The sequence below is a fragment of the Dipodomys merriami genome, unplaced genomic scaffold (genome assembly GCF_024711535.1).
Source record: "Dipodomys merriami isolate MVZ:Mamm:240054 unplaced genomic scaffold, mDipMer1.0.p SCAF_70, whole genome shotgun sequence".
Lineage (NCBI taxonomy): Eukaryota > Metazoa > Chordata > Mammalia > Rodentia > Heteromyidae > Dipodomys > Dipodomys merriami.
The window spans coordinates 5,701,186-5,713,824 of record NW_027206291.1 but is presented as its reverse complement, the minus strand read 5'-3'; the positions used below and the strand labels follow the sequence as shown (position 1 = coordinate 5,713,824).

Here is a 12,639-nt window from a genome sequence, read left to right as displayed (position 1 = left end):
GGAACATGGTCTCAGGGCTGGTCCCTCTCTCCACCCATTCAGGCACACCGTTCCCCAAGAACTTCCTGCAGGCCGTGAGGAAGATCTTGTCTCGGCTCTTTCGTGTCTTTGTGCATGTCTACATCCACCACTTTGACCGCATCGCCCAAATGGGCTCTGAGGCCCATGTGAACACCTGCTACAAGCACTTCTACTACTTTGTCACCGAGTTCAACCTTATCGACACCAAGGAGCTGGAGCCCCTGGTGAGTGGCAGAGTGCAGGCTGTGGGTGGAGGGGAGCCTCCACGGTGCCCTATCTTCTGGGTCAGCCCCTAGGCTTGAGATTTGGAGTAGAAGCATTGCAGATAGGGCATCCAGGAGGTGGCCTAGAGCCTGCGTCTTCAGCAGGAGGGGTTCTACCCTTATGTTTTTGGATAGCTGTGGAAGGGGTAACAATGTATACCTCAGGTGCCTAGCCTAGATGTTCTCAGATTGTTGAATATCTAGTCTTTTCTGAGAGTCTTGTGTGTGTGTGTGTGTGTGTGTGTGTGTGTGTGTGTGTGTGTGTGTGTGTGTGTACACATACGTACGTACGTATGTGCTTGCGTGTGTGCATGCGCACACACCCAAGCTAGGATTTAAACCCAAAGCCTGGGTATTGTCCCTTATTAGCTGTTTTGCCCAAGGCTAGCACTCAACACTGTGTCACAACTCACTCTCAGTTTTTTCTGCTGATTAATTGAAGATAAGGATCTCATAGGCTTTCCTGCCTAATCTGGCTTCAAACTATGATCCTCAGATCTCAGCCTCCTCAGCAGCTTGTATTCTAAGTGTAAGCCCAGATTTTCTGGGTTTTATGGATATAAAACTCACATAAGCTGGGTGCCGCAGTGGCTCATGCCTGTCTCAGAAGGCTGAGATCTGAGGATCATGGTTCAAAGCCAGCTTAGGCAGGAAAGTCTGTGAGACTCTTTTTTTTTTTTTTTTGGGTCCGGTCGTGGGTCCTGAACTCTGGGCCTGGGCGCTGTCCCTCAGCTCTTTAGCTCAAGGCTAGCACTCTACCTCTGTGAGACTCTTATCGCCAATTAACCACCAGAAAACCAGAAGTGGTACTGTGGCTCAAGTGGTAGAGCGCTTGCCTTGAGCTGAAGAGCTCAGGGACAGTGCCCAGGCCCAGAGTTCAAGTCCACGACCAACAAAAACAAAACAAAACATAATTCAGCCACTTTAGAATATGACTCATCACCACTTACCACATTGTGCTATGCACCCACCACCTCTGTGGAGTTCCAGAACAAATGTCTCTAAAAGTAGCCTTCCCCAGAAGCATTTACTCCACCCCCTCCCTAGAGAACTGTTGTGAGGAAAAGAGTCCACCTCTCAGAGACAGCCCATGTAAAAAGATGACTTTATTGGGGAAATGGAAGCTGACTGGCCAGGGACGCAGGACAGACTCGAGAGCTGAAACTGTAACCCTGAACAGCCCACAAGCTAGGGTTTTTTTGTTTTGTTTTGTTTTGTTTTCAATCGTGGGGCTTGAACTCTGGGCTTGGGCGCTGTCCTTGCACTCTTCAGCTCAAGGCAAGCGTTCTACCACTTGAGCCACAGCACCACTTTGGTTTTTGAGTGGTTTTATTGGAGATAAGAGTCCTGACCAGGCTGGCTTTGAACCGAGATCCTCAGATCTCAGCCTCCTGAATAGCTAGGATTATACAGGCATGAGCCACTGGCGCCTGGCAAGCTAGGGTTTTTTAAAGGCAAAATCGATGTGGTCAAGCCTAGCCACATGCAGGTGGCCAACGGGATTGTAACACACACAAAAAGATTGCATATTTATGTCAGTGGCCAATGAGGTTACAGTCCGTCTCATAGTCATTGTTTGAACTAACCTATCATTTGGTTTGAATTGGCATGTGAATTTGGGGTCCCCACACAAAGCAGGCGGATATTCTTACTCATGGGGGCTGTACATTCCAGAAACATAATGTCATATGCCCCTGCACCTTTGAAGCTGGGGGCTGTGACAAAGACAGCTACAGGAGATTTACTACAAAGATAGCTACAGGAGGATGCACAACGTGGCACGGTATGAGATAGCGCCGAAGTCCGTGGGAAATGTGTTTTAAGGTCTCCCTTTATGGCCTCTCTTTGTTTTTAGTAAAGGGTCAATTTCTCAGCTTAGTTTTTCTCCCACAGTCTGGGACCTTAACAGTCTAGCAGACCCTTCCCTCCTACAAGAACCACAAATCCACTTCCTGTCTCTGGATTCACCACATCAGTGTGGATTCCCTTGAGGATGGATAGGCCTTAGATAGCAGGACTGGGGTCCCTATGTCAGGGGCTCCCCTGTGACTGCTGATGGCAGGATCCTAGGACTTTTCAGGTGTGCATAGGCCCTACTGGGTCTGGGCTTGGAGAAATCAGAGGGGATACAGGATGGGGCTGCATCCTGGAAAGTTGTGGCACTGGCCTGGATCTCCCTCTGAATGGAACCCTCGTTACCAGCCCTGGCAGAGCTGGAAGGTTGGATGAGTTAGTTGGTTATATAAGGCAGGTTGGAAGCTGTAGCCCAGCACTGACAGCCCACATTTTCTTTCTTTCTTTTTTTTGTTCTGAGCTTGGGATTCAAACCCAGTACCAGAGGCTTGCTCATTGGCTGCTGCCTCCAACCCCATTTCTTTTTCTTTTTTTTGTGGGTCATGGGTCTTGAACTCTGGGCCTGGGCGCTGTCCCTCTGCTCTTCAGCTCAAGGCTACCTCTCTACCACTTGAGCCACAGCATCATGTCCGTCTTTTTCTATTTGTGTGGTGCTGAGGAATTGAACCCAGGGCCTCATACATGCAAAGCAAGCACTCTACCACTGAGCCACCTTCCCAGCCCTTCCAACCCCATTTCTTTTTGGTGGTATTGAGGTTTGAACTCAGGGCTTTGTGCTTGCTAGGCAGACATTCTCCAACCTGACAGCTCACTTTTTACTGTTTTTTAGGATTGTTTAGGGTTTTTCTGTGCCAGTACTGGGGCTTGAACTCTGGACCTTTTGCTCTCACTTTGCTTTTACACTCAAGGATAGTGCTCTACTATTGAGTCACAACTCCACTAATGGCTTTTTGGTTGTTTATTGTAGATAAATGTCTCACAGACTTTCTTGGCCAGGCTGACTTTGGACCACAATCTTCAGATCTCAGCCTCCTGAATAGCTAAGATTACAAGCATGAGCCACCAGCATCTGGATGGCAGCCCACTTTTTTTTAAGGGTAGAATTAATATTTTATTGTTATTTATAATCAGGTAAATTGAGTATATAATCTCCATACTTCATACTTTTGTAAATTAAAAAACTCATAAGTTTTCAAACAGCTAATGGACTGGTAATGTTTTTCAGAAAATGTGACTACAAGCTGGGTGCTGGTGGCTCACACCTGTAATCCTAGCTACTCAGGAGGCTGAAATCTGAGGATCATGGTTCAAAGCCAGTCTAGGAGGAAAGTTCATGAGACTCTGATCTCCAATAAACTACAAAAAAACCAGGCCCCACGACCAGAACCCCCCCCCCCAAAAAAAAAGAAGCAGCTCAGGGACAGTGCCCAGGCCCTGATCAAGTTCAAGACCTAGGACTGGCAAAAAAAAAAATTCTCCCACCTTCTGACCCTTTTAAAAAAACTGGAAAATTGGCTAGGGGTTTAGCCCAGCGGAAGGGCGCCTGCCCAGCACGCACAAGGCCCTGGGTTCAGTCCTCAGCCCTGGAAAAAACAAACAAACAAACAAACAAAAAACTGAAAAATTGGCATGCATTTGACATCACAGTCTGTAGCCATATCCTGACAGTCATCCACATTGACTTTGAGGACTATCACATTGGGAGAATTTACAGGGAAGGCATGAAAGAAAGGCTTGATCATTTTTCAAGGCCCATACCATGTGGCTGAAAAGTCAACTACTACAAGTTTATCTCCTGCAGTGTCCAAGGCTTCCTGAAAGGCATCCTGGCTCTCTTATCTGCTTCAGTCATGGGGCTTGAACTCTGGGCCTGGGCACTGTCCTGAGCTCTTCAGCTCAAGGGGAGCTCTCTACCACTTAAGCTACAGTGCCACTTCTGGTTTTCTGGTGCATTATTGGAGATAAGAGTCTCAGGAGCCGTACACTGGTGGCTCACCCCTGTAATCCTAGCTACTCACTCAAGGCTAAGATCTGAGGATCATGGTTCAAAGCCAGCCCAGGCAGGAAAAGCCATGAAACTCTTATCTCTTATCTGGTAGTTTATTAAGCTACCAGAAAACTGGAAGTGCCGTTGTGGCTCAAGAGGTAGAGTGCTAGCCTTGAGCTGAATAGCTGAGGGACAGCACCCAGGCCCAGAGTTCAAGCCCTACGACCGACAAAAAAAAAAAAAAAAAGAGTTGTCTAACTGTCTTTGGCTTTGTTATGTTGGTCCAGACAGAGACTAAACTTAGCCCACAATTGGATAACAGAGTCTGGACACCACAGAGGGTTTGCCGCTCTGGGCTGTTGTGAAAACATGGTCCTTGCTCTATGCCCCCTGTGTTTCTGTGTGTTAATGTGACACCTTTGTGTGTGTGTCTATGTCTGACATCCTACTCATCTTAACAGAAGGAAATGACCTCTCGGATGTGCCACTAAGAGCCTAGGATGCCCCGGTCTTGGAGACATCTTTGAGATATGCAGCCAAGCGACTGTGAGACCATTAGGAGTCCGGTGGGGACTATGGATCCTCCTTTTCTTCTCTGGGAGCAGCAGCCACAAGTCCTTACCACCTCCCTGAGTCCTGTGCTCCTGAGCTGTCAGCAGGCGGTCTGAACTTGAACTCTGCAGTGTTCTGTGCTCTCAGCGATGGGAAACCCACTCTGTCCATAAACCACAACACCCACAGGAGGTGGGAGAGCTCAACCTCCACCCTGCACCCCCCACCCCCTTACCCCCCCCCGCCCTGGTGGCCCTTCTCAGACTTGTACCCCACCCCCATGCTAACCCTATCTTGACCTCTGACCTTGCACCTGCAGCTCAGCCTCCTACTTTAGAGCTTCTATGGCCCACTAACAGGTGACTTTTCCAGAGGTACGACCAGGCTGCAGTGCCCCCCTCTTCTCCCCTGTACTTCCATAGCATTCCACTGTCCAGGTTAGGACTCCAGGTGCTGGGCCATGTCATCGGCACCTTCCCCTATTACAAAACTGTTTTTTTTGGTCAATTGTGGGGCCTGAACTCTGGGCCTAGGCGCTGTCCCTCAGCATTTCAGCTCAAGGCTAGCGCTCTACCACTTGAGCCAGTGCCACTTCCAGCTTTTTTCTGCTTATGTGGTGCTGAGGAATCAGACCCAGGGCCTCATGCATGCAAGGCAAGCACTCTACCACTGAGCCACCTTCCCAGCCTCAAACATTTTATTTTTATACAGTCTTGCTTATAACGATCTTGAGGGTTTTTTGTTTGTTTGGTTGGTTTTGGTTTTTTTTTATCAGTCATGGGGCTTGAACTCTGGGCGTGGATGCTGTCCCTGCGCTCTTCAGCTCATGGCAAGCGCTCTACCGCTTGAGCCAAAATAGCACTTCCAGTTTTTTCGTGGTTTATTGGAAATTAGAGTTTCATGGACTTTCTTGCCTGGGCTGGCTTTGAACCATAATCTTCAGATTTCAGCCTCCTGAGTAGCTAGGATTACAAGCATGAGCCACTGGCACCCGGTTTGAGTTTTTTTTTTCTAGGTGCTGGTGGCTCACACTTATATCCGAGCTACTCAGGAGGCTGAGATCTGAGGATCATGGTTCAAAGCCAACCCTGGACAGAGAAATTCTTCATCTCTAATTAACCAGCAAAAGGCCAGAAGTAGAAGTGTAGCTCTAGTATTAGAATCACCAACTTTGAGTGAAAAAATTAAGGGGCAGACCCCAGTCCCTGAGTTCAAACCCCAGTACTGGCACACACACACACACACACTACATATATATGTATATATATATAGTGTGTGTATATATATATATATAGAAATATATATATAGTGTGTGTGTATATATATATATACTCATATATATGTGTATATATATAGTATATATATACACTATATATGTAGTGTGTGATATATATAGTGTGTGATATATATAGTGTGTATATCTATACATGTGTGTATATATATACATATCTATGTATATATATAATTTTTATACAGTCTTGCTTACAACCATCTTGACATGTTTTTTAAAATGTTTTTGCCAGGTGCTAGTGACTCATGCCTGTAATCCTAGCTAATTAGGAAGCTGAGATCTGAGTATTGAGATTAGATTTGAAGATAACAGCCTGGATTGGCTGTTATCTCTTATCTCCAATTAACAAATGGTAGAGCACCAGCCTTGAATGAAAAAGCCAAACCAGAGTATGAGGTCTCTTGGTCTGGGAAGGTGGCTCAGTGGTAGAGCGCTTTCCTTGCATTCCTGAGGCCCTGGGTTCGATTCCTCAGCACCACATAAGCAAAAAGAAAAAAGCTGGAAGTGGCACTGTGGCTCAAGTGGTAGAGCGCTAGCCTTGAGCTGAAGAGCTGAGGGACAGCGCCCAGGTCCAGAGTTCAGGCACCACGACCGGACCCAAAAAAAAAAAAAAAAAAAAAGAATATGAGGTCTCAAGTTCAAGCCTAATACTGGCACACAATACAAAAGGTTTTGTTTTGTTTTTGTTTTCTTTTTGTCAGTCCTGGGGCTTGAACTCAGGGCCTGAGTGCTGGTCCCTGAGCTTTTTTTGCTCAAGGCAAGCACTCTACCACTTTGAGACACAGAGCCACTTCCAGTTTTCTGGTGGTTTGTTGGAGATGAGTCTCATGGAAGGGGCTGGGAAGATGGCTTAGAGGTAGAGTGCTTGCCTTGCATGCATGAGGCCCTGGGATCCATTCCTTAGCACCACATAAGCAGAAAAAAAATCTGGAAGTGGTGCTGTGGCTCGAGTGGTAGAGTGCTTGCCTTGAGCAAGTTCCCAGACCCAGAGTTCAGGCCCATGACCGACCAAAAAAAAAAAAAAGTCTCATGGACTTTCCTGCCCAGGCTGGCTTTGAACCGCAATTTTCAAATCTCAGCCTCCTGAGCAGCTAGGATTACAGGTATGAGCCACCAGTGCCAGACTAGTTTTTAACCAATACATTGTGGCACCCTCTCTCCCCCACCCCATTTGGACAGCCCAAGACTTGAGTTCCTCCAGCTGCCTTTCTTCACTCATCACTGTGAACTTTGTAAAGGCCCTTTATGGGTACCCTCCCTTACTCCCCAGGGGCCAGGCCACAGGACCAACCAAACTAAAGCAGACCCCGAGAGGGTCTGTGACCAAAGGGATTGTTAGTGGACCTTGACCCCCAAGAATTGTTGTGATTTCCCAGTGTCCAGGAAGCTCAGAGCTGAACAAGTGCCATTAACAGAGTGTCACTGACTGAGCTTGAAGCTCTGAAACTCACTCTCAGAAAGTTCTTCCAGAAGCCACCAGCACAGGTGGGTACTGAAGCCCTGGGTGGACCCAAAGGCCAAGCCTCAAGAGCCTCAGAGAGCCAGGAGTGGCTTAACTGAATGTATCTCCTACTCACAAACACCGCAGCCAGACCCTACCACCACTGTGCCCACCACACTGATGCCCTTGCAAGCAAGCAGCCTGCCCAGGGGAAAGGTCCTCCTGAAGAAGTCCTCGTTCCTCTTACTCTATCCTGTCCCTGAGAAGCCCTTCCCTACCCTCATATAGACATCGAAATAAAATGTCATTTTCATACCCAGAGCTGCTGGCTATCATTTATTTGTTACCCCAAAGAGTGCCTGGGGGCCCCAGACAGATTTTAGAAGAGAAGTCACTGTAATTATCTCTGGATGAGGCACTGGTGGCTCATGCCTATAATTCTAACTACTCAGGAGGCTGAGATCTGAGGATCATGGTTCAAAGGCAGGAAAGTCCATGAGATTCTGATCTCCAATTAGCCACCAGAAAAATGGAAGTAGCACTGTGGCTCAGAGTGGTAGAATGCTAGCCTTGTGCCAAAAAGCTCAAGGACAGTGCCCAGATCCTTAGTCCATGACCGACCAAAAAAAAAAATTTGGATGTAGTTTATATTTCAGAGGTTGGGAGGACAGAAGCAGAAACATCTAGAAAAAAAAAGGTTGAAAACTAGGCACTGGTGGCTCACACCTGTACTTCTACCTACTCAGGAAGCTGAGGTCTTAGTATCACGGTTCAAAGCTAGCCCAGGCAGAAAACTCTGGGAGACTTTTTCCCCCACTTTGGTCGGTTGTGGGGCTTGACTCTGTGAGATTCTTACCTCCAGTTAACCACCAGAAAACTGGAAGTGGAGCTGTGGCTTAAAGTGGTAAGTGCTAGCCTTGAGCAAAAGAGCTCAGGGACAAGGCCAAGGCCCTGAATTCAAGCCCCACAACCAACAAAAAAAAAAAAAAAAGCTCAGAGACAGTGTCTAGGCCTTGAGTTCAAACCCCATGACTGGCATGCACATACACACACACATACACTCACACAAATCCTCCATCCCTATTAGTAGTCACTCAGCCCTTGGCCCTCATGAGTCCAAGTACCTAGGCCCTGGTTCCAAACCAATGACTGACAAAAAAAGAAAAAAAGAGGTTGAGGCACTGATGAGTAAGGGACCTCACAGACTTCAGTTTTTATTTTTTTTTTAATTTATTTATTTTTTTTGGTCCGGTTGTGGGGCCTGAACTCTGGGCCTGAGCACTGTCCCTCAGCTCTTCAGCTCAAGGCTAGTGCTCTACCACTTGAGCCACAGCGCCACTTCCGGCTTTTTTCTTTTTGCTTATGTGGTGCTGAGGAATCGAACCCAGTGCCTCAGGCATGCAAGGCAAGCGCTCTACCACTGAGCCAACTTCCCAGCCTTCAGTTTTTATTTTGTCTGAGTTTCCTTCCACTACAACCCAATCTCTACCTTATTTGTTTTATATAACTAAAGGCCAGGCACCAATGGCTAATACCAATAATCCTAGCTACTCAGGAGACTGAGATCTGAGAATTGTGTTTTGAAATCAGCCAAGACACGAAAGTCCATGAGACTGTTATCTTCACTTAACCAGTAAAAAGCTGGAAGTGGAACTGTAGCTCAAATGGTAGAGTGCTAGCCTTGAACACAAAGGACAATGCCCAGGCACTGAGTTCAAGCCCCAGGACTAGAGGAAAGCAAGGAAGCAAGCAAGAAAAAAGGAGGGAGGAAGGGCAATAGTGGTTCATACCTGTAATCCTAGCTACTTAGGAGGCCTAGATTTGAGGATCACAATTCAAAGCCAGCCCAGGAAGAAAAGCCCATAAAAGGCTGAGAATTGGCTAAGTGGTAGAGTGCTTACCTAACTAACATGCATGAAGCCCTGGGTTTGATTCCTCAGTATCAAACAGATAAAGCCAGAAATGGTGCTGTGGCTCAAGTGGTAAAGTGCTAGCCTTGAGCAAAAGAAGTCAGGGACAAGCCCTTCAAGCCCCAAGACTGGCAAAAAAAAAAAAAGTTCATGAGACTGTATCCAATTACCCTCCAAAAAGCAGGAAGTAGCGTTGTGCCTCAACTGGTAGAGTACCAGTCTTAAGTAGAAGAAACCAATATGTGAAAGGCTGAGTTCAAACCTATACTGTCAAACACATGCACAGGATGTAGCTTGGTGGTGAGCACTTGCCCTGCCTGAGTCTATCCAGTATCACAAAAAAAAAAAAAAGAAGACAACACAAAAAATGGTTTCAGTAGCTCCTCTCAAGATAAAAATTCCAGTTGGAGCCGGCACTGGTGGCTCATGTCTGTAATCCTAGCTACTCAGGAGGCTGAGATCTGAGGATCACAGTTCAAAGCCAACCTGGGCAGGAATGTCCATGAGACTCTTATCTCCAATAAGCCACTAGAAAACCAGAAGTAGTGGTGTGGCTCAAAGGGCAGAGCACTCGACTTGAGCTGAAGAGCTGAGGGACAGTGTCCAAGCCCAGAGTTCAAGCCCCATGACCAACTAAAAAAAAAAATTCCAGTTGGGCACCTGCAGGTCACAACTGAAACTCTAGTTACACAGGAGGCTGAGATCTGAGGATTGAGATTTAAAGTCAGACTGGGAAGTAAAGTCCATGAGACTTTATTTCCAATTAACTGCCAAAAAGCTAAAATGGAACAGTGGTTCAAGTGGTAGAGCACCAACTTTGAGCAAAAAAGCTAAGGCCAGCACCCAGGCCTTGAGTTTAAGGCCAAGGACATACACCAGAAAGAAAGAAAGAAAAAGGCTAGATTGAGGGGCTGGGAATGTCGCTCAGTGGTAGAATGCTTGCCTAGCATGCATAAAGCCCTGGGTTTGACTCCTCTACCACATAAACAAAAAGCAGAAAGTGGTGCTGTGGCTCAAGTGGTAGAGCACTAGCCTTGAGCACAGAGAGGCTCAGGGACAGTGCCCATGCCCTGAGTTCAAGCCCCAGGACTGGCAAAAAAAAAAAAAAAAAAAAAAAAAGATTGAAAGGGAACAAAGGGGTGATCTGTGTCTCTACCATTGCTATCCAGCTCTGTGGCTTTAGACTTCTGACAAATTTACACTGCAACTTCTTTATTTTACATGCAGAGTGTGGGGACAGAACTCTCTAAGTCCCTTTGAATGTAAAATGCCCTGGTTCCAAACCCAGAACTCTCTAAGTCCCTTTGAATGTAAAATGCCCTGGTTCCAAACCCAACAGGAGAGTCTCAACTAAGAGGTCTTTAAGCCCTTAGTGTGGGCTTCTTACCTCAGTGGGACCAGTAAGAGGCACCAGGCTTCAGTAGGTGGGTGCCTACAGCCCTGTACCTGCCAGGTGTTGTACTGTGGCTCCTCATCCCTAGAGGGCGCTGCAAATCGTGGAAGGAGAAAAGCCCAAGGTGAGGCTAGTGGAAATTTCCAAAGCCTCCTGGGATCTTCTCCTGGCTGGGGAACAGCAAAACTGAGATATTCTGGCTTTAGATATCCGCCACGCCAAAGACATTCTTTTTTTCTTTTTTTCTTTTTTGCCACTCATGGGGCCTGAACTCTGGGCCTGGGCACTGTTCCTCAGCTCTTCAGCTCAAGGCTAGTGCTCTCTACCACTTGAGCCACAGCGCCACTTCCAGCTTTTTTCTGCTTATGTGGTGCTGAGGAATTGAACCAAGGGCCTCATACATGCAAGGCAAGCACTCTACCACTGAGCCACCTTCCCAGCCCCGCCAAAGGCATTCTTAAGACATCAGCTCTTAGCCGCACACCTGTGGCTCACGCCTGTAAATCCTAGCTACTTAGGGGGCTGAAATCTAAGGATCTCGGTTCAAAGCCAGCCTGGGCAGGAAAGTCCACGAGACTCTTATCTCCAATAAACCACTAAGAAAACCGGAGGTGGTGCTGTGGCTCAAGTGGTAGAGCTCTAGCCTTGAGCTGAAGAGCTGGGCACTGTCCCTCACCTCTTCAGCTCAAGACTAGCACTCTAGCCGGGTGCCAGTGGCTCATGCCTGTAATCCTAGCTACTCAGGAGGCTGAGATCTGAGGATCACAGTTCAAAGCCAGCCTGGGCAGGAAAGGTGTGAAACTCTTCTCTCCAACAAACCACTAGAAAACTGGAAGTGGCGCTGTGGCTCAAGTGGTAGAGTGCTCACCTTGAGCTGAAGAGCACAGGGACAGCGCCCAAGCCCAGAGTTCAAGCCCCATGACCGAGAAAAAAAAAGACTAGCACTCTACCTCTTGAGCCACAGCACCACTTCCAGCTTTTTCTGTTTTTGTGGTGTTGAGGAATTAAACCCAGGCCTCATGCATGTGAGACAAGCACTCTACTACTGAGCCACCTTCCCAGCCTACTTCTGGCTTTTTTGTGGTTAACTGGAGATAAGACAACCACACTTCCTGGCCCATTGCTGTGGGGCAGGGTCTGGAGCTACAGAGCTGAGGTGGGTCTAAGCAGGCCAAGGCTCAACCAGAAAGAAACTACCACCCACACTCAAGGGGCCATACTAGTCGGGATGTAACCACAAAAAGGGGGAGTGGCAGCTAGTGCAGTCTGTACTGCATAAGTATCATCTTGCCTTTCCTCTCTAGGTGTAAGTGGCAAGCCCAGAGGCTCACAGTGACTAGGATTCAGTTCACATGAGTGAAAGAGGGCCCTGGGCTGTGGCATGGCTCAAGTGGTAGAGCCATTGCATAGCAAGCATTCAGTCTCTGGGTCTATTCCCCAACAATACCACACACACACACAGTGGTTGAAATTTTCATCTCCAGAGACTGAACTGAATGTTCCTTTTTTGTTATTTAGGGGAAGGGGGTGGATTCAATCATGGGGCTTGAACTCAGGGCCACAGTACTATCCATGAGCTTTTCTACTCAAGGCTAGTGCTCTACCACTTTGAGCCACAGCCCCACTTCTGGTTTTCTGGTGGTTAGTTGAAGATAAGAGTATCACGGGGCCGGGCACTGATGGCACTAGTATGAGGATCAGAGTTCAAATCCAGCCAGGGCAGGAAAGTGCAAGAGACTCTTATCTCTAACTAACCACCAGAAAAACAGAAATGGAGCCTGTGGCTCAAAGTGGAAGAGTGCTAGCCTTTATTTAAAAAAAAAAAAAAAAAAAAAAACTCAGGGACAATGCCCAGACTCTCAGTTCAAGCCCCACAATTAACCATAAAGAAAAAGAAAAAAAAAAAAAAGAGTCATGCACTTTCCTG

General features: G+C 47.3%; 1 protein-coding gene across 1 annotated transcript in view; it reads left to right on the top strand.

Moving 5' to 3' along the window:
• Positions 1-7,724, top strand: part of Mob3a (MOB kinase activator 3A) — a 31,649-nt gene extending 23,925 nt beyond the window's left edge. The window contains exons 4-5 of the mRNA XM_070007922.1: positions 43-245; positions 4,587-7,724. Coding sequence (XP_069864023.1) covers positions 43-245; positions 4,587-4,616 — 233 coding nt within the window. The 3' untranslated portion in view covers positions 4,617-7,724. The remainder of the gene's footprint in view (positions 1-42; positions 246-4,586) is intronic.
• Positions 7,725-12,639: the final 4,915 nt, after the last annotated feature.